At 53.9% G+C, this 21,993-nt stretch overlaps 1 protein-coding gene across 9 annotated transcripts in view; it reads left to right on the forward strand.

Moving 5' to 3' along the window:
- Positions 1-483: 483 nt before the first annotated feature.
- The window catches only part of IQSEC1 (IQ motif and Sec7 domain ArfGEF 1), a 489,184-nt gene continuing 467,674 nt past the window's right edge, over positions 484-21,993 (forward strand). For 4 of the 9 annotated variants that reach the window (XM_074334125.1, XM_074334147.1, XM_074334154.1 and 1 more), the window contains exon 1: positions 486-1,078. In XM_074334125.1, coding sequence (XP_074190226.1) covers positions 813-1,078 — 266 coding nt within the window. In that variant the 5' untranslated portion in view covers positions 486-812. Of the gene's footprint in view, positions 1,079-21,993 lie in introns of all 9 variants that reach the window. The other 5 variants (XM_074334213.1, XM_074334229.1, XM_074334218.1 and 2 more) reach the window with 2 other exon arrangements.

Raw genomic sequence — 21,993 nt, forward strand, 5'->3', positions numbered from 1 at the left:
AATTCCCTGAACCCAGCGTGTGACTTTCAGAAGGTCCATGCCTGGGCCTTAGCTGCTGGTCCATACGGATGTCTTAGACGTTCCAGGGCCACTATGTGCCCAGAACGCGAAAGGCCAGTCTAGAAAACTTGTCTTGTACGTGCATCTACAAAACAACCCCCCTTTTAGTAGACTTCTATCAGTTACAAAGTCCTTAGGAATTTATCAGCTACTTTTCTATTCACACCCCAAATCGTCGGCTGACAGTATTATGAAGATACATTTCGCCGAATTTCTTTTTTATTAAATGTATACATCCGAGTGGCTAGGATGGTGGTGCTGAGGCGATAGTCGCCCCCCAGCGATCCGGGCGTGGGGCGCAGGGCCGTTAGGAGGCGCCGTCCCTCCTTCACTTTTTTCGACCCTCCCTGCCTCCCTCCCTCCGCTCTACTCCCGCGCCTGCCGCTGGGAATCCCGCTCCTCCTCGCGTCGAAGCCGACACTTTGCAAACTCCTCGCCTGCCCGCGGCGACCTCAGCTCCGCGCCCGGCCTTCCGGGGCGCGTCCCTGGGCAGTGGGCGGCAGAGCTCCGCAACGCCTGGAGCGGCGGGCGCCGAGGCGCCGGGGGCGGGCACCCGCGGGGGTGGGAGTTGAGGCGGGGCCGCGCCAAGTCCGCGCGGCCGCGCCCCCCGGGCTGAGCCCCGCGCGGAGCGGAGCCGCCGTCCCCGCCGCGCAGCCATGGCGGCCCCCCTGCCGCCGCCGCCGCCACCGCCGCCGCCGCCCCGCCGCCCGCTTGCCTGAGGCGGCGCGGCCGCGGGCCGCGGGGCGGGGACTATGGCCAGCGCCACCGAGTCCCCGGGCAAAGCGGCCGAGTACCTGCAGGAGCTGACCCGGATCGTCGCGGCGCAGCAGGAGCTGCTGGCTCGCCGGGGGCGGCGCATCGAGGCGCTGGAGCGCCAAGTGGCGCGGCTGAGCCGCGAGAACGCCGGCCTGCTGGAGCGGCACCGGAGACACCTGGCCGCGTGCGCCCGCCGCCCGGACCCCGGCCCCGGCGCGCAGCCTCTCGGCGCCATCCCTGAGCTCGGCGGCTGCCGCGACAAGTAAGCGGGGGCCGGGGGCGGCGGGCGTGTCGGGGGCGCGCGAACTTCTTGGGGGGGGGCGTTTCCCTCCGAGTCTCCGGGGAGGGTTCCCGGCCGACGAGCGCCCCGTCCGCCAGGAGACCGCGGGGTGCACCGGGGGACCCCCGGAGGGGTCGCAGTCCCAACCTGGGGCTCGATCTGGGACAAGCACTGGGCTCCCTTGGAAAGGGGCTCCAGGGCGCTGCCCAGCGCTCGCACCCGCCCGGCTCTCCGCGGACAGACGGCTCGGGACTCGGGCTCCAGCCACCCTGGGAGCTCGGCTGCGGGGTTGGCCTCGTCACGGGGAGATTTCTGGGGGCGCAGAGCTGGAGCTCTGGGTAGCGGGACCGGACTGCTGACCCGAGACCCAGGGACTCGGTGGGGAGGGGACGCAGAAGGCACAGATCCCATCCTCGAACGGGCCTGGGTCACTCGCGGGTCGCAGTCCCAGGACTCTGAGCTCCCTCCAGCCCGGGACGCGCCGAGCCTTCTCCGTCTGGACACCTCCGTGTCTTCCTTGGCAACTCCGGGTTAATACCCCTCCGGCCTTACTCTGGGATTACCTCGGGCTGTTTTGGCCCGAGGATTAAGTAGGGACGGGATGGCGCAGGACTGCCCAGCTGCATGGGTCCCGGCGTCCCGGCAAGCTCGCACTAGTGGGCCGGCTGGCCGCCGGTTTGCTTCCCGTGGCTGTCGAGAACTGGTGCTCGGCCCCTCTCCGCAGAATTTCAGGCGCCCATCTAAGGAAAGGCAGGGGGCACGGGGTGGGGGCTTCGGGTGACGATGCAGTGGGGTTCCTGCGTGCTCTGTGCCCTGTTTATCCACTCTGTCCCTGTGTCTTTGGGACCTCCTGGCCCACACTCCACGGTATGGACTGGGGTGGAGGAGAAAAACGCTACGTGTGTGTTGAGGGGGTGGGGAGGAGAATGGCTGTGGTCAGAAACTTCAGGAAAGGTTTCCTAGGAGGCTGAGGGTGGGCTGAAATGATGGGGGAGAAGTTAACCCTGACTCCAAAATCTTGCGGTTGGGGAGGGGCTGCTGATTCCCAGGAGTCCAGGTAATGTCGTCCAAGATCCCATGTCTTCTCCATCCCAGGTGGGGCTGTGCCAGACTGTGGTCATGGGACAGAGGGCCCCTGCTAACCTGCTTCCTGCCCAGGTTCTGGACCGTGCTCCTGGGCTCTGGTGGGCTGTGAAGGTGGGGTCAGGTGTGGGTGAGCCTCCTGGCTCTGTGTCTGGCAGCCCCCACCCCCAATAAATGCTTTCTGTTTATCCTGGGACAGAAGAGTGAGGCTTGTGGATAGTTCCTAGCTGGTGTCGCTGAAAGAATAGACTCCCATGTACTCTGCCTCTGGCTCTGGTGTCTCTGAGACCCCCTGCATCACTACGTCTCTCCCATGGTGGTGTGGCTCACCTGGTGCTACTTGCAGGAGCCTGAGCACTTATCCCTCGGGCAAGGACTAAAGCAAAGCTGGGGCTGCCAGGTGAAGCCCTCAGTAGCTGAGGGAGGTGACACACCAGGGGAGGGACACGAGCCGTGCTTTCATAGGAAACAGTGATACAAGCTGTTGGCAGTGCCTCACAGCACTGTCCCAGGGGATAGATTCTTTTTTTCCCTTCAAAGTCACCTCTAGTGACAAAGTGTGGGGATGGGAAGATTCGGACAGGCAGCAAGTCCTGCCTGCTGTGGGGAATCCCCACAGTGTTGTGTCCCGGAGGTGGCCTTGGCCACAGGATTTGTTTCACAAGTCCCCAGCTCTGTGTCAGCCTGGCTTCCCTTAGTTGAGACACAGCCAGAGATAGCGTCCTCTTTAAGACAACTCGTGCCAACACAGCCGCTGGCCCAAGTTGTAGGATAGGGGAGCTTATCAAATGTGCAGACCAGGTGCCTGGGAATCGGGCTAAAATGTAGATTGTGACCAGCAGGTCTGGGGTGGGCTGGAGACCCTGCACCGCTCAGACACCGGGGCGATGTGGACCCTGCTGGCCCTGGACACCAGCATATTAAGAGAACTGGGGGTTCCCTCAAGGCAAGCATGCCAGGCCCATCTTCCTGCATCCACTCCATTTCCCTTCATAGGAGACTCTTGTGGGAGCCGCTGGGGTCTAGTCACTGGAGCCTGTGGGGAATGAGCTGAGGGTGGCTTTTCCACACCTGGATTTGAAGTGCCCACTGCCGATCTGAGGAACAAAGTGATTTATGCCTAAGGAGAGTGGGATAAGCCACTCCCTGAGAGCAGTCAGCTTTTATTAAGTGCCTTCTGTATGCAGAGCCATTAGTAGTGTGCTTGGAGACATGAAAGGAAGAGCAAAGATAAGAGGGAAAGCATAAACAGCTCTGCATGGAGAGAGGAACCCGGCAGACAAAGCTGGGTCTGATGCTGGCTCTGCATTTGCCGCCTGGGATGATCTCTTACCTTGGTTTTTTGTTTTTTTAAATGCTTATAAAACAGGGACGATCATAGCTGACTCCCATACTTTTTCTGAGGATTAAGTGAAGTTAATGGGCATTGTGGAAACTGGCACACAGTAGGTGCTTAATGCATTTCAGATTCTTTTCTTGTCAATCACTTTCTCATTTCCTTTGGGCCAGCTGAGCACAGGCAGGAGGGGAGTGAACTTCCTGACAACCTTGTGAGACCTGGGGGTGGGGGGAGCAGGGCAGTGCAGGGGACTTGGTGTCATGAAGAACTGCTGTCGAGAAGTGGGTGGGCTTAGGGTTGATTGCTCGTGATGGAGACAAGAACCTCTGTGTGAGCTTCCCAAGGCAACAGGCAGTGCGAGGCCACAGCATCAGGTCCCTCCTGTTGGGGACTTGGCTCCACTTCCCCTGCTGGAGAGCCCCCCAGCAGGCACTGCCAGTGCACTCTCCGAGGCCCCCCTGCCTGCAGACAGGGGTCCTTGTGGGTCGGGATCCAGCAAGCATGTCAGGCTGAACCAGGCCTGGCTTTCCTTTTCCTAAGCAGCCTTCCTGCTCCAGCTTGAATCAGGAGCCCCCTGCCCCCTGCCGCCATTGGACAGGAGGCCCCGAGTACCCGAGTACCCCGGAGCTGCAATGTCCTGCTGGGGGAGAGAGAAGGCAACTGAAAGGGCTCATACTGGGACCGCAGCCACTGGTACTGCCTCACCCAGCAGTACTTGGGCTGCTTTACTGAGCCTGATGGACACTTTTCTACCCAGAGACCTTTAAATACTGTCTCAGAAAGTCCTTTTTCAACCACCACTGAAAGATATCATGAGTTTCTCAGCTTCGGAGAAAACAGGATGGTAACAGGAAAGAAATAGGATGCCTTTGATTACATTGGGTTACTCCTTTCTGACATCAGAATTTATTTCCAGTGTTTATTCCCTGTGTTTACTGGGTTACATTCTAATGCTGTATATAGAACTGCCTCCCTCCCACTGGGGATTCAGGAGCATGATAGGTACTCAATGGACATTTGTTAAGTGGATGAAAGCTGGGGGATGGATTGACTAGGACCACTGTGTTTTCCTTTAGAAGGTCAGCTTGCGCTTTAGGAGGTGCAGCCGGGATTGACGAACATCAGAACCATCCTGGGTGCCGGTCCTGCGCCAGGTCTTCACACTAATCAGCTCATTTCATGCTCACATCATTCGTACGAGGCAGGAACAGTGGCCACTCTGAATTTACAAATGGGGAAACAAGCTCAGAGAGGTCACGTGACTTGCACAAGCTCTCTTACCTGGCCAGTGGTGGGGGCAGGGGTGGGGCTCAGGTGGTGGGGCCGCAGGCCCCCTGCTCTCACCCACCCACCACCTGCCCTTCCTTCTGAGGCGTGATCAGATGACGTCCTGGGATCCTGCTTGACTCAGCTTCTCATGCTGGAAGACTCCCACCGGGCATGGCTTTTGTCTTGCCATGTGGGGTCTTGTCACTGAAGCCAGGCCCCCAGCGTCACATGAGGCAGCAGTGCGTGGGGGCAAGGACAGAACGAGATGATCTCTGCTAACCTTCGATCCTGTGAAGTTCTGACAGAAGTACACATCGGCCGAAGAGGTTGCAGAGAGAGCTCCGTGGGGCAGCCTCCCTCCCTCGTTCTCGTCCCCTCTAGCCCTCAAGTGCTGTCACGTCACTTGGAAAGGACATTTTTCTAAAGCTGTGAGTTGGTGACTCACTCTGGGGGAGGTTTCCAGCGGCATTCAGTCTCTGTTGACTTACCAAATAAGCTCTCTTCCCGGGTCTGTGGTGATATTACCCATGACAACTGTGCACCAGTTTGGAGGGAAGCTCAAGGATGGCCAGTGAGGAGTGGGCGGCCAGAAGTGAGGGCGCAAGAAGCTGTACTTGGGAGGGCCCTGGCAGTGCGTCCCGGAAAGCTGTTATTCTTTAGAGCTGCTGGGGAGTACCAAACCTGGGGTCCAGGGTCTGAAGGCCTGAGAGCTTATGTCCCCATCTCCTTGTCCGCTCTTAGCAAAGAGTGCGGGCTGTGTGCAGGTCAAGAGACGCTGATCTGTGAGGCTGGCAGAGAAGGTGGCAAAGGGAGATACTGTGTTCACATTTTCATGAAACAATGTTCTTGTTCTCCCAGCCAAGATAAAGCCGATCGCCAATGTGGAGAGGATGTCCCTCAGGCAGAAAGGAGCTGCAGCAGCTCTTGGAGGCTTGTCCTGCTCAGACAGAATGTATTCCGCTCTAGGGGACAGGGTGAGCGCTTCTTGTTTTTCCAGCACGTGGTAGAATTCACAGAAAGATTAGAGTATCTCTCTGAAGCTTTCTCCCAGCCATCTGACAGGCTAAGTAAATTATTATTTTTACAATCTGGAAAATAAATCACGAAATGCTTCTTTAGCTCCAGTTGAGAAACAGAGCAGCACGGTGTATGAAGTGGTGGACACCTGCTCTTGTTTCCCACATACGTTGTTGCTCCATCTTCTGGGTCCAGGTTTGTGCTGTGGTGTTTGCACACGATCAAGGGCCCGGAGTCTTGAGTTTGGGGCATCAGCATTTTTTTTGTCAGCTGGGTGGCTGTCAGCTGTTTTGTCTCTGACATTGTTTTCACAGCCAATTCTGTTTTTGCTTTCCGATTTTTAAAGAAAAAAGGAATGCCCTTCCCTTCAGGGTAAGTGCCATCTATATAACTGCCACAGAACAGCAGAAAAAACAAACAGACGAGCCGGGAGATCGGGGTCGGGGAAAGTGAACTGACCTAATCGGAATGAGAAACGACAGATGAGGCCATGAAGTGGTCCAGGGCTTGGGAATTCCGTGGGCTTCGAATTTGCCACCCCCACTCAGTGTAGACACAGACCAGGCTGCAGCTGAGATTGTCCCAACTGTGAAGCAGGCTTATCTGAGTGACAGCACTGATAAGAATTCCGTGCCTTTGGGGTTTGACCCCTGCTCTTCTCTGCAGGGCTGTTGGTTTGACAGGGCACGCCAGACCAGTTACCACAAATGCTAAGTGCTTCTGTTTTGATTGGTGAAGAATTACAGCCTTGAGTTTTCCAAATGCCTTCCCCACCCCGGCTGCCCTGGCCTTGCTCTAAGGGACCCTCCAGGCCACCCGATGACGGACCACCCTGAGCAGTGCTCCAGCAGCGGATCTGCAGGGTCCCCATCATGCCTCAGTTTCCTCCCAGCATGTGGCCAGGCGTCACCCTTAGCTCCCCCAGGCCAAGTTTCCTATGTACAATGGGGGTGGGGGGGGGTTGTGGCTACTTCTGCTCAGGAAGAGCAGATGCAGATAGAGGAATTGTGTAGGGTGCCGGGCGTTGTAGGACGAATTTGATGGTAGAAAAAAGTCATGGGACTTAGAGTCAGACATCCTGGGTTTTGCCAGATACCTATTACCTACCTACCCACTCATCCTTCTGCACATCTGATGTAGGTGGTTTTGAATTCAACCTTTTGGAAGATGTGCCATCACAATCTCTGTAACTTTCAGTTACAGCCTTCCCACATGTATTATAGTTGTGGAGACTTCATGTTATTAAAGCAGAATGGAGGATTCCCCACGAAAAAGCAGAGGCATCTAGAATATTCTTCCCTCCTCCCCAGCCCATTACATGCTCAGATTTCTGTCTAGACTTCTTTGAGGCTTTCACCCAGCTCAGCAGTTCTCAAACTTCGAGGTGCGTAAAGATCGTCTGCCTAAAGGGACATCCAGGGTGACTGACCACCCCATTCAGTTCTTACCGACAGGCTGCCCTGCACTCTCTCTGGCACCTATTGTGATCCAGGCCCTGGGCCCAGGGCTCAGCCACTGTTCTGGGGTCTCCCCACCACCCACTTTTCCCCATTTAGCAGATGACTCTGCAGGCTGCACTGAGGACCACGTTAAATAGAGGGAGCGCAGGCATTTTGAAAGTTTTAAGCCATTGTATGAGTGAATGTCTCCTCACCCAGAGACAAAACGTAAGGGTTATCATTTCCACCTTCCATTGGCAACGAGTAATAATAACTGTGATGACTGACTAGTTTATTATAAACACTTGGCACAACTCTGTGAGGTAGGGACCACTATTATCCACATTGTACGGGTGGGGAAACAGACACACCGACAGGCGAGGGTGGTGGGGAAGGTCGTGGTCTGAGCAAGGAGGAGCCACGCACTTCCCCATGAAAGCTGTTGCCTAGACATTTTTGGGGACTCTTTAAATTTTAGTCCATGTGTTTAGAGAATATACTTTGTATGATTACAAATGTGTTGAAACTCATGTTAAGGTCTAAGACATGATCTATCCTGGAGAATGTTCCAAGTCTGCCTGATAAGAATGTGTGTTTGCTGCTCTTTGTGGAGTGTTCTGTGAACATCTGTGAGGTCTGCGTGGCTGACAGTGGTGTTCAAGGCCTCTGCTTCATTGTTGATCTTCCGTCTAGTTCTGCCCATTGAAAGGGGGGTATTGAGGTCTTCAGTTATTATCGTCAAATTGTCTATCTCTCCTTTTATTTCTGTTTTTGTTTCATATATTTTAGGGTTCTGTTGCTTGCTGCATATGTATTATAATCATTATATCTTGATGGATTAACTCTTTTATCCTAATAAAATGTCCTTCTTTGTCTCTAGTAACAATTTTTGTCTTAAAGTTTATTTTGTCTGATATTAGTATAGCCTCTAACTCTCTTTTGGTCACTACTGGCACGATATACCTTTTTTTTTCATCCTTTTATCATCTACCTATGCATGTCTTTGAATCTAAAGTGAATTTCTTGTAGACAGCATATAGTTGGATAGTGTGTTTTTTAATTCATTCTGCCAATCTCTGCATTTTGATAGAGTGTTTAATCTACTCATATTTAATATAATTGTTAAGGTAGGATTTATATCTGCAATTTTGTTATTTATTTTCGATATGTCTTTTTTCTTCCTATATCCCTCCCTTACTACCTTCTTTTGTGTTAAATACATATTTTCTAGTGCAACATTTTTGTTCTCATGTAGTTTTAGTATACAGGGGACTTTTTAGAGTACAATAAAACCTGTCCAAGAGGCAGATAATTCCACATATCCTCTCCTCACCCAGAGAAAATGAAGGCAGGAGCAGGAATTGGACAGCAGCATGTTGACAGTGGAGCCCAGAAGTGATCAACCCCAGGGAAGAAAGCTGCCAAACAGGAAGACAGGTGCATGGATATGGACCCAGACAAGCTGAGTAGGTACCGAGGAACCAGCCCAGAAGCTCCCTTGGGGACAAGGAGAATGAATTCTTTGTCTTTGCTGTTCCTATATGGGGTTCTACCTCAGCATAGATTTTAATGAATATGAGGTCTGACAATTAAGTTCAGGAATTCATCCTAGGAGAAGTGCTCCATACCTCATTGCTGAATATCACTATGGTCACCTTCGAGGTACTCCCCTTGGGAAGCTATGCACCAACGCCAGCACCTAGTCCAGCCTTCAAAGCAATTGTGGAACTCTTTTTCTGGAATGGCCATCAGAGCTGTCGTCATATTACCCTTGATGTCCTGAATGTCATTAAAAATGTCTTCCTTTCAATATTTCCTTTATCTTCGGGTAAAGAAAGAAGTCACTGGGGGCCAGATCAGGTGAGTATGGAGAGTGTTCCAATATAGTTATTTGTTTACTGGCTAAATACTCCCCCACAAACAGTGCCGTGTGAGCTGGTGCATTGTCGTGATGCAAGAACCATGAATTGTTGGTGAAAAGTTCAGGTCGTCTAACTTTTTCATGCAGGCCTTTCCAGCACTTCCAAACAGTAAACTTGGTTAACTGCCTGTCCAGTTGGTACAAATTCATAAGGACTAATCCCTCTGATATCAAAAAAGGTTAGCAACAGCCTTGCAGCAAGTTGGTGAACTAAATGGCAGCCTCGTATGTGTTGAATGAATGAATGACTCAATGTATCAATCACTCAAATCTCTATCTGTGTAACAGAATTTAGAAGCTTAGAACAACCACCCTTTTGTTATATCTCAAGATTCTGCAGGTCAGGGGTCCGGCTGGGCTTCACTGGTTGGGCCTTTTGTTCCCTGTGTTGTTGATGGAAGTTTCTCAGTGGTATTCAAATAGTGGGTAGGCTGGTCTGGATGGTCCGAAATGACTTCATGTATGTATCTGGGAACTTACGGGTATGTCTGGAAGCCTGGGCTCAGCTGGGACTGCCGACTGGAGTGCCTGCATGCAACCTCTCCAGCACGGGACTCTCAGGGGTGCTGGCTTCTTACGTAGTGACCTGGGGCCCCCAGAGTGAGTGATCCAAAAGGCCCAGTAGAAGATGTGAGGTTTCTTGTGACTCAACCTTGAGAGTTTCAAAGGTCACTTCTGCCACCTCCTACTGGTCAAGCAGACCCCAAGGCCAGGCTCAAGGGGAGAGAATTAGACTCCACTCTCAGTGGGAGGAGGCGCCAGGCTTTGCAGTAATCCACCGCATCAGGCTCACTCAGGCCGTGTCCACCACCTAAGTCATGCATGGCTTGCCCACAGGTGGGGCTTAGTCTGTGCCTGTCTCTCTCTGTGGAATGTGGCAGCCTGTCCTGCCCCTTTGTGATGACCTCTCATGTCTGTGTTGGTAACTTTCAGTGGGTGGCGGTGTGTCTGAAGGGCGCTGTCATCCCCCAGGTCATTAGGAGACCAGCACCATGGAGCTGGGAACGCTTCCAGGCCTGCGACCCAGCTGGGGGTGGGGGTGAGGAGCTGGCCAGACCCCCCCCACACACACACCCAGGAAACGTGTGCCCACGCTGTGCCTGCCTCACTCTGAGCTGCATTTTTAACTCCTGCCGCATGGCAAAGCAGCCGAAACATCCAGGGAGAAGAGAGTCAGGAGGAAACATGGACACTAATGCATTTTTGACAACCTCAGTGACTAAGAACAGAGAGCTTCTCCTTCCCACCTCCTCTCCCACACTGTGGGCAGTGTCACTCCCGCCTGGGGGAGCACTTGTCCTTCTGGAGGGGGTGGTATCCCACAGTCTCATTCCCTCCCTGCCAGGAGACCTCAGCAAATCCCTGGAGGGCAGTGTCGCGTGTGGAAGTTAGGGAGGGTGCGCTGAGCCCTCCGCCTGCCACGCGGTGAGCAAGCAGGAAGTGTGCATTCTCTTCCTCCTCTTTGTTTCCTCCCCTTTCTGGTTCATCTTGGCCAAAGACACGGGCATTTCCATGAAGGCTCGTTCTGGCTCAAAAACGCACCTTGGATGGACTGGCCAGGCGGCTGCATTTACTGTGCACTGCCACTCCAGGCACGTGCTGTTTCTACAGTTTGGAGCCTTTGCTCACGCTGTTCCCTCTGCCTGGAATGCCCTTCCCATATCTCCATTGTTTCCTCTGGAAACCCCACATTTCCTGTCAGGCCTGGCTTCTGTCTCAGAGCTTTTCATGATTTTGATGCACATTAGAAGAAGCCTTCTCTTTCTGTTACGCTCGCAGCCCCGAGTCCGTCCAGCGGCCTCCCGTCTGACTCTGCATGACTGTACCGTGTCCAGATGCCTGCCGGGTGCCCCTCTGGGCCAGGCAGCAGCCAGATCCCGCTCACCTTCAGTGCCCTCCCAGCAAACAATTAATACTTATATTTAAATGAGGTATTTTAAATAAGTCCATGGCTGTTGTATGGATAAGTCCAGAGGTTCCAGAAAGGGGTGTGCATACCCCCAGGGGTGAACAGCACAATACTCTCAGGTACAGAAATTAATATTGGAACTTGTCTTTCAATTGGTGACTTCATTTCATCCTCAGCGTCTTTTTGGCGGACTGTAGTGATCTGCATGCCGTTCATGCTGTTGTGCCTGCACGTAATTGGTAAACGCAAGCCGACGGCTTTGTTGTGCGGTGTGTGTGTGCCCTGCTCTTCTGGCCAGGACGGCTCATCCGAGAGCACGGCAGCCTATGTCCTCGATTGCACTGATGCCTCACTGTTTTCACCTCTAGGCAGCGGCTTCCCTGGCACGGGGTCTCCGCTGTGACATAAGCGTTTATTGAGCACTTGCTGTGTGCTACCTGACCCTTTTTCCACACTTTATAGATGAGCAACCTGAAGGTCAGAGAGGTAAAGCCTCTTGCTGACAGTTGCACAGCTGGTAAGTGTCAGGGCCAGAGATGAACCGTGACACTCAAATCAGTGCTTTGTCCATGCTGTCCTGCGTCTGGTGGTCCTGAGGCCCACTTCTGGCCAAGTTTTTGGTGTCAGCAGCTGGCCTCCTCTGTGTTTCTGTGGCTTCTGGGGAGGATGGTCCTGCGAGCACTGGTCTGGACGTGGCATGCAAAGGCTTCTCACGGACAGGACTCTGCAAGCCCCTTCTCTGTCTTCTACTCAGAAACCTGAAAGCTCCAGGCCAGGGAGGAGAGGATGGGAATGGATCTGGAGAACAGTGGCCCAGTGGAAAGGCCGTCTTGTTTGAGAAACATGCGGGGGCAGCCGATTAGCTCCGTTGGTTTGAGCGCTGTGCTCGTAACACCAGGGATGCCGGTTTGATCTCTGCATCGGCCAGTGTGAGCTGCACCCTCCACAACTATATTGAAATAACTACTTGACTTGGAGCTCATGGGTCCTGGAAAAACACACTTAAAATAAATAAAAGTTAGAAAACAAACCAAAAAACAAACCAAAAAATCCAGGCGGACCCTGGCCCCTGAGGGCACAGGGTGGCGTGGGGTGGGGGAAACCGATTTATCACCATCTCCCCAAATTTTCACTCGCCGGATACCAAAAGTCCTGACCCCCCACCTGGAGGAGCCCAGATGGGTGGGAAAGGCAGCTTTTATTTTGTCAGAACATTAGCCTCTCTTCTCTGCACAGATTGTTTTTATTGTAAGGGGTAGAGTCCTTTATCTCGCCACTGAACTGGCACTTCTGGTCTAATCCAGTAAGCATTTACAGAGCCCCGTTATGTGCAGATGTGTGTGGGGGCCTTGGAGCACAGGGAGGCGTCCTCACGCCTGGCCTGGCGGGAAGCAGACCCCCTGGCCTCCACTGTGCAGGGCCTGGTGAGGAAAGCCTGCCTGGCTGGGGGGCAGGAGAGTGCGTCAGGAGGGACAGTGAGCCCAGAGAATTCCAGCATCCCTTTTGGTGCTGCTTTGCAGGGACCCACATCCTGGCTTCTACCTGTGTCCCTCCAGGAGGGGCTTGGCTTTCGATTTCTTCTCACGGTGACTGCTGTAACTAAAGCTCACAATTTTTTCTCCTTGAATGGTTCTCCTTTGTTTTCATTTGATTGAAACAAATCTTCACCCACCCACCCCCCATATGTGAGCTGGTGGCTGCTGCTGTGTGTGTCCTGCATGAGTTGCCATGAGTCCCCTGGTTTGTGGCAAAGTCCCCAGCTGGAGTCTGGGCTTCCAGGCTCTGTGTGCTTAGCCTGGCCCAGCCAAGCGCAGCTCTTTGTGAAGGGCCAGTCTTGGTGTCGTCAGAGCAGTGCTGGCTCCTTGAGTACTTGCTACAGTGGGGACATCTCCAAGGAAAGGTCTGTCTCAAGCAGCTTGATTCCAGGGGGAGGTCAAGGGCTGTGGGTGGCATTGAACGCCACCATCTCTCCTGTCCCTATTTGCTGGCATTGTTTAGTTAATACAAATTCCTGGGCCTGGGTTTAGGTTCTGACTCCATCCTGAGCAGCCAGGAAGCTCCCGCATCCTGGAGGTGAGCCTAAGAATAAAGAATAGTGCTTCCTCGTGGGCACAACCAGGAATGACAATGCCGTCTGCCGGGTGCTCCCTTCGTAGCAGTTCTATCTCCGTTCTTTGGGAGGTTGCGGGTAAATAGTAAGAGGGGTCTTGGCAGAGAGAAGGGGGTGATCCTGGTCTGGATGGAGATGCAGTGTGAGACCCAGACAGCTGCCTCTCAGTGTCTGCTTTCCGCCTTTTCTGTAGCATGAACACTTCTGTTTTTGTGCATGTGTTCTTGTTTTATAATGTGGCCATGAGGCCATCCAGCATTTTCCAGCCTCCTGGTCCTTAGAGATGGCCACGTGACTCCGTTTTGGCCAGTCACAGATAATCAGGAGTGTGGTGTGCGGCTCTGAGGAAGTGTCTTTAAAAGGAATGAGTGAATCCTTTGCCCCTTAGTCCTTTTCCTGTTGGCTGGAATGAGCACTGGGGCTCGGCAGCCCTTCTGGATGGTGAGGAAAAGGGAGGGCAGTGATCTAGAGGCCGTGCGGCCCCGGGTAACTGTCTCTGTGTGGCTCAGACGCGTATGTGAGGATAAAAGTGTGTGTTTAAGTCTTATGTTAGCAGCGTTGTCTTGTTAGTCCTAAGGTTACAAAGAGGGTGGTTTTATAGCTGTGACCACACCTCTGGGAGCTCAAGGCCTCAGTGTTCGGGTCAGTAGGAGTTGGGGTGCATCCACAGGGGCCGGGGGTGTTGGGAGAGTTGTTGCATTTACTCACGCAGTGGGTGAGGGCCAGTTACTTCACATAGTGTGAGACACAGAGGTGGGGGGTCCGCTGAGGCCCCCGGCCCCTGACCCTCAGGGGATGGTGAGTATCTTGTGACAGAGAGAGCCCAGCTGGGGGTGGGGCTCCCGCCAGGCAGGGTCCTCTCAGAGGCTGCTTGGGCTAGGAAGAGGGAGGGGCAAGGCGCTGGCCTTTTGGACAGTGGGGTGGGGGACACCTGGCCAATCTTCTGGCCTGGGTCACTCCTTTAGGGGCTGGGGGTGGGGCTCCTGCCCCTTCCAGGGGGAGACAGGGCAGCATAGGCGCAACTCACAGCCCTCTGGTCCTTCTGCTGTCAGCTGCACTGCTGGGAGACAGACAGGCAGACACTGACAGAGAAGGGGTGCAGGAAGAAGCAGAGAGAGAGAGACAGAGGGACAGAGAGAGAAACTGGGGCAGAGACTGAGAGATGTGTAGGCAGCGACATGTATGTGACCCTTTCTTCTTTTCTTTCCCATGTGTTGAATTAGTCATAGATTTATTCACTTAGTCATTAATCTAACCAGCATTTGCCAGGCCCCTAAGTGCCAGCCTTCAGCCGAGGGATACTGGGGCAGGGAGGCCAGGGTCAGCCCTCAGCGATGCAAGTGGGAAAGGGGCAGGGGTGCTATGCCCCATCAGAAAAGGCCTCGGCCACGTTTTCAAGGTAGCTGCAGGCTGATTTTGAGACTAATGAGAATCATCAGAGGAATCTGGTGAAAGCAGGATTGAAACCTAGGTCCAGGTCTGGAACGCAGACTCGGGGCGTGTCTGTGCGGCTTGCTCCCAGCCTGTCCCTTCTCCTGGGCGCTGGGTGTGCCCCCTGCCCTCATCTCCTCAGCAGCTCACACCGCAAACCACGTGTCCTCCGTGGGCACGAGAGGAGCCTGCTGGTGATTGTGCCTTGATTTAAAAACCAGTTTGAGTTTTAAAAGAGAAATTGTGACAGGCAGTGAGGTAGGGTAGGGAAACAAAGCCAGAACAACCTGAGGCCTGGACAACAGAGGAGGAAAATGCAGGCTGTGCTGTGGGGCTCCGCAGACTGGCCCCTCACAGACGGGAGTTTACAGCCAGGCTTCCTGGGTTCCCCTGGCCTGCCAGGACCACACAGCCCAGTGCAGCAGGCGAGGCTGGGCGCTTAGGGGCTATTTATATCCGTTCCAGCAAATCTTTGGATCTCAGTGATCCTGTGCAAAGCCTGTGTCACGCTGGCTTTTGCATGCTGGTCTCCCAGGTCAGCAGGCTCGGGGACAAGGACCGAGTCCAGAGAACAGCTGAAGTAGAAGGACGCCTCGTCCACACCCCAACTCAGAGAGGCTGAGAGCGTGGCCAGTGTCACCGGCTAGGAAGCATCAAGCCCGAACCCTGTTCTCCTAGTTCTTGTCCATTGTTTCTCTGCCTTGAGGGGGAGGGAGAGGGCGAGGGAGAGGCTGGCATTAGCTGAGCACCTACTATGTGCCAGGTATTTGTTTTGTCCAAAGGAGGGTTGTTTATTTTATTTTTTTAAGTTGTGGTGAATATACATAACATAAAATTGATCATTTTAACTATTTTAAGCATCCAGTTTAGTAGCATTAAGTACATTCACACTGTTGTGCAACCATCACCACCGTCCATCTCCAGAACTTTTTTATTTCCCCCTAACTGAAACTCAGTACCCATCAAATGCTAACTCCCCATTTCCCCTCCCCCAGCCCCTGGCAGCCGCCATTCTACATTCTGTCTCTGAACTGGACTGACTACTCCAGGGCCCTCATCTAAGTGGAATCACAGTATTTGTCCTGTGTGACTGGCTTATTTCACTCAAGCCTAATGTCCTAAGGTTCACCCATGTCGTAGCGTGTGTCAGCATTTCCTTCCTTTTCAAGGCTGAGTAATATTCCATTGTGCAGATGGACCACATGTTGCCCATCCATTCATCTGCCCGTGGACACTGGGTTACCTTCACCTCTTGGCTGTTGTGAATCATGTTGCTATGAGCATGGAGTGCAAGTATCCCTTCAAGTCCCTGCTTTCAGCTCTTTTGGGTGTGTACCCAGGAGTGGGATTGCTGGATTGTATGGTGTTGTGCCAGACTTTTGGAAACAGAAACTCAGCCATCACATTACCCGCCGAGGTAGGTGTTATTATCTGTGTTTTACAGATGAGGAAACTGAGGGAGAGGAATGGTGGAATGAAGATAGAAGTAGTTGCAGGGCAGCTGCATGACCCTTCCGAGGCCCACTCCCTCCTTTCCTTTGGGGGTAGCTGCTCAGAGCAGGCTTCCTGACCAGGCTCTGAGACGCCCACTCTCACCACCAGCTCCGTCCCCACCTGGTTTTCCTTCTGAGCATAAATCCCTGCTCAGCACATGCTGGATGTGGGTGCTTATTACCTGCATCCCTCAGAGGGTGCTGGCTTCACGAGGGTGAGATTTTGTCTGTTTGCTCACTCTTGAAGCCCCAGTAGCTGGCACACAGTAGATCCTCAGAAAATACTTGTTGAGTGGCCAGGCATTTTCTTGTTTCCCTGCTGGTTCTGCATAGCCTCGCCCTGCCCAGCCTGGCTTGTCCCCCCAGAGGGAGCCCTTTCTCCTGAGCTGCCTGGCGCTGCGCTCAGGGCTGAGTGATGAACGTCCCTCCACGACTCTGGTTATTAACTTGGCTTCTGAGGGGTGCTTGGTGCTGTTTGGTGTGCGGAGCTTTGGGCACAGTGAGCCCAGCGGCAGCATGCAGACTCGGGCCACATCCCCGTGGCACAGTGGCTGCAGCCACAGCACCCCCTCCCTTGAGGTGCGTGAGTTAGTCACAGGTGTGGCGAGTTTGTCACCATGGTCCCGCCACGGCTCCCTCTGCCTTCTCTGCTCCTTTCTCCCCCGACTCCACGCCCATCCTGTTCCCTGCCCCAGCTTTGCCACGTCCTCGGTGCCTCTCCGTCCTCCCTCAGCCGCGTGCAGAGCAGTTTGTATACATGATTCCTTGTGGGCAGATCCCCTGTACAGCCACCCCTGTCAGCCCTGTCGCCTGGGACTGGCTTCTGGAGCAAGCCCTTGGCTGATGGGGCCACACTTGGAGCCGCCCCCAGCCCACACCCTAGCCCGGGGCACCAGGGACCCACGATGGGGCCACAAAAGCGGATTGCCTCCCCTCAAGGCAGGACATCAATGGTGCATGTGCTTTGCAGACTTGCTCTTTGGGCCAGGCTGGGGCAGACCTCTGTGAGTTGTGCCTTCCCTCCTCTGCCTGCAGGGCACCACTGCCTCTGCTGCTGGGAAGCTGCCTTAGGCACCCCCCTCCCCCCCATTTGTCTTACTTGGGTCACTCAATTCTGAACTTTCAGGTCCATAGTGACTCCGGTGTGCACTCGGTTGGTTGCTTCTCCGGGACCAGAACCCTCCAGGGATGGAGGTGTGGTGTCCGCCACGACCCACCGCCCACTTTTGTGGGGCGGACTCCCAGGAGGCTGCCTCCACAACAGGTTCTGCTTGTGAGTGGCGTCTCCTGCGTGTCCTTGCAGGGACCCGTGTGAGTGTTTCCGTGGATGGACACCCAGGGCCGCACTTCCTCAGGCAGGGCAGAACTGTCCTCCAGAAGGTGACACCAGTCCTATAGCAGGGTCCTGTCTCCACGCCCACGCCTGCCCTGGGCACTGTCACCCCCTCGGTATTTACCTGCTCTTTGTGTACGTCCCAGCTTTAAAGCTCTTTGTGGAGGTCCCCTGGCCTCCCCTCCTGCCTGCTGGTCAGTGACAGCCCCGCTGTCCCCTCCTCTGGGAGGCTTTCCTGGCGGCCCCCCCACTCCCCGAGAGGCCTGGCTCATCTGTCAGTTGGTGATGTGATGCTGCTGCAGGGTCTTGGGCTCACGTACTCTTTCAGCACATGTTTTGGGGGTTCTGACTGGGTACCAGGCTCTGCACTGTTGCCTGCCCCCCCATCCTACGGAGCTTACGTTCCTGGGGGGTGGAAGTGGACACGTACTAAAGAGTGTGGATTGGAATGGCCACCAGAGGTGGACAGTAGACAGAAAAATGAAGCAGGACAAGCAGGTGGAGAGTAATGGGTGCAGTTTTAGGCAGCTTGGTCGGGGTGACCTCGAGCGGTGGAAGTGGAGGTGAGAGGCCTCGGGGCTGGGGTGCCACAGTGCTCTCAGCAGCCGTCCCTGGGGAGCTGGGCCTGCTCCCTCTGGAGGCTTCTTGCACCCACCATGCATCTTCCTGCTGCCATGTGCTTGTTGGGCCCGGAGGTCCCCCTCCCCTCAGCTTTGAGGCCTCAGTCTGGGCCCGGTCCTTCGGGTCACAGGGCAGTGGATTGTCTGTCTCCATGGCCATGTCACCCACTTGGATGACCTTGAGGTCAGAGTGAAGGTCAAGGGTAGCCTGGCATAGAATAAGGACCTGACCTGGACATCAGGAAAGAGGCAGCTGGGTCAGGTAGACGGAGTTAGGTGTCGATGCCCCTCCAGGATTTGTGACGCTCTTGTAATTATGCCCTTAGGAACTTGGACTTTTGACCACCTTTGCCAGATGCGCCTATTTTGATCAAAACTGTTCACTCAGTGAAAAATCAGAGAGCCGGTCTTGACTCTTACTTAATGGAAACCAGAAGCCGATTGGTGGTTAAGGCCAAATTGTATATGCCAACTGATACTGACCACGTTTCTTTATCACTGCACAGGTTCCCCTCTTCTGGCTGCACCCAAAACGTCAGCCCTGGGAAATAGGCGGCTCACACCTTTCTGGGGGGCTTCCAGGTGGCAGAAAATGTCGGGCCAGGGAACATAGTTAATTAGTCTCATATGAATGAAGGTTCCTGGGTTGAAGATTACAACTCCTTCCCTCCACTCCAGCCCCACCGCCCTCCCTGCCCTTCTTTTTTCCTGCCCCCTCTCTTCTCCTCCTCCTCCTCTGGCCCCGCTTGGACCCTCCAGGAGTGACAGTGAGGCTGCTTCCTGACGCCAGCACCTGGTTTTGCCTCTGGCAGGGGCCATTTTTGCTGGAATGCCATGCGTGCCTTGCAGAAGTCTCTGCCAGCATGACTGTTCTAATTAGTCATATTTTGAAAGCAGATCTGCTTAATTGCAGGCAGCACTAAATATTGGTATGTAAATAAAGTCTTTAATAACCACACGCATAAACTTCTGCAGAGCATCACAACAGCTGGACCCTGTTGACCATCCTGGGTGGCCTCAGCTGGACAGACGGTGGGTCCGGCTCGCGCCTCCCAGCCTGTGCAAATAGTCAGAGGAGACAGCAGGGGGAGGTGAGTGTGAAGGTTTCCCACAGGAGGGGCTGGAGACCCTTGGGCCTGAGGAACGGCAGGTTTTGGACGGCAGCAGACTACAGTGGTGGGCCTCCGCACTGCTTTACACTTAGGAAAATAGGACTGGCTTAACCCCGCCGTCCAGCAGCAGCCTCCAAGCCCAGGGTTACGTCCGTGACCCCCACGGATAGAGTGCAGAGGATGACATCTATCCAGCACACTGGGGCTGTGTTCATTCCTCAATATATGCATTAGTATTTCCTGAGCACCCACTCTGTGCCGTCCTGTTCTAGGGGAGACCGCCACGTGCCAGTGCCTGCCTGGTGGAGGGCAGTGGAGGTGAAGCAGAGGCTGGCAGTGGCCTGGGGGAGGGGGCTTTGTTCTGGATGCTGTCGAATGGTAAGCTCTGAGTCACGAGTCATCACTTTAGAAGACCTCTTTGGCTGTGGTGGGGAATCCACTGTAGGGAGGCAAGGTGGGGGCTTTGGTCTTGGCCCAGGACAGAGGTGATGGTCTTGGGTGAGGAGGTGGGGTCAGCTGGTCAGAAGCCCAGATTTGGGGGCTGTTTTGGGGCAGAGACTCACAGATGGCTTGGGGGGCTGATGTTGTAGAATCACAGAAGACCCCCAAAGTTTCTGGCGTGAGTAACTGGGAGGGTAGTGGAGACAGCTGCTGCAGGCTGGGTGGGGGTGTGGGGGGTGCAGTCCGAGGGTGTCAGTACGAGACTTGTCAGTCCCTACTGGGTGTACGTCTCACTTGCTGGATTCCCCTGCTTCTGTCATCTTCTCTGGGTTCTAGACTTTTAGAGTTTTTTCTAAATAGACTTTACCTTTTAGAACACTTGAGGCCTGTAGACAAATTGAACAGTCAGTACAGAAAATTCCCATGTGCGCCTGCCCCTTGCCCCCTGCAGTTCCCTGCTGTTTACAGCTGGGATCGGTGTGACACAGCCAACACTGCTGCAGCCTGGGCACCTGAAGTCCATAGTGGGCACTGGGTTCACTCTTGGTGCTGTACGTTCTGTGGGTTTCGACAAATGCATTCGTCACTGTAGTATCATAAAGGGTGTCTTCACTGCCCCAAAACTCCTCTGTGCTCCACCTGCTCCTCCCCCCACCCCCGACCCCTGGCAACCACTCATCTTTTCACTGTCTCCATAGTTTTGCCTTTTCCAGAAAGTCATATAGTTGGAATCATACTGTATGTAGTCGTTTCATATCTGCTTCTTTTACTTAGTAATATGCATGTAAGGTTCCTCCATGTCTTTTCATGGCTTGGTAGCTCATTTCTTGTTAGAGCTGAATGATATCCCATTGTCTGGGTGGACCAGTTTATTTATCCGTCAGCTACTGGAGGACATCCTGTAGGTGAACTGGTTGCTTCCCAGTTTTGGCAACGATGAATAAAGCTGCTGTAAACATGTGTGTGCAGGTTTTTGTGTGGACGTAAGTTTTCAGCTCATATGTATAAATGCCAAGCATGCGATTGCTGGGTCGTGTGGTAAGAGTAAATTTAGTTTTGTAAGAAACTGCCAAACTGTCTTTCAAAGTGGCTGCGCCATTTTGTATTCCTAGGGTTCTAGATTTGTGACCCTTTAAGGGGCTAGGGGCTCTAAGAACTTCACAGACCTGACTGTACACCCCTACCCAAGTCCTGCTCCTGTTTCCCCAGCTGTCTCAGTCCAGGTGCCTGGTGGAGAGCTTTCCAGAACGTGGTGGTCACAAGTGAGCACAAACAAGGAACAGCCACTGAAGTCTCTGGATTCTCTCGGACCACACCAGGCCAGGAGCAGAGAAGGTGGGGTGAAAATTCAGCGAGCACTGCCCTGGTTTTGGTCTTGTTTAGCGGCGAGGCTAATCGGCTTGATCCATTTAGGGGCTGTGTAAGACAGTGTGAAACTGGCAGTGTGGGTCCTCAGTAATGTCTGAGAAACGGTTTGGGTGTCCTTGGAAGCGCCTGGCCTCACCGGAATGTTGTGTCTTTTGTTGAATGTCTGTCTGTCTGTCTCTCATACACATTCACTGGGAAAGCTTGTCACGGATAGCTTATATATAAATAGCATGGTACAAGACTAAAACTTCAAGGGGGTGTGTCCTGGGTCGCCAGCCGCTGTGCGGTTGCTCTGGGAGAGGGCAGCGTCAGTGATCTTCTCATTATTAGACGTGTTATATGACCCTTGTGTGCCAGCGAGGCACTAAGCACTTTACACACGGTCCCATGTAATCCTCACAACAGTGAGAGGTAGGTTTTGTCACGCCCATTTTACAGAACAGAAAACTAAGCAGAGAGGTTAAGGAACTTGCCTCTTACACACATCAGATTGGCTGGGGTCTGTGCAGAGCTCGGTGTTAGAGCAGTGCCTGCTTTGGGGTCAAGGAGCAAAGAAGCAGGGGGCCTCTTGTGGGTAGGATGGGGCTCTTTTGCCTCCTAGCTCTTTCCACCAACATTGCCTTTTCAGTGGGAGCTCTCACCCCAGGGTTCTATGTCATCTGTGTGCTTTCCTCCCTCCCAGTGCATTTACCATCTAACATGCCTTACAGTGTGTCCCTTTGGGTTTTGTTTCTGGTCATGTTCTGTCTGCCCACTATGCCCTGGATCCCTGAGAGGTGGGCCTCCACATCTCCGGCGCCGGCCAGAGCCAGTGCCCAATGACTGTTTGCTGAGTGAACGATTCTGAAGACTGTTTGGGGGTTGGTGAGGTCAGTTTTGTTGAGAACAGAGCCCCAGGAATATAGGCCTTTTTCCCAAGCAGTGGGAAAACGCCCAGATTCAATGCCCTGCCCAGGGACTCCCCTCCAGTGGCCACAGACAAGTCACTGCACCTGCCTCGGCTTCAGTTTGC

The sequence above is a fragment of the Rhinolophus sinicus genome, linkage group LG01 (assembly GCF_036562045.2).
Source record: "Rhinolophus sinicus isolate RSC01 linkage group LG01, ASM3656204v1, whole genome shotgun sequence".
NCBI lineage: Eukaryota > Metazoa > Chordata > Mammalia > Chiroptera > Rhinolophidae > Rhinolophus > Rhinolophus sinicus.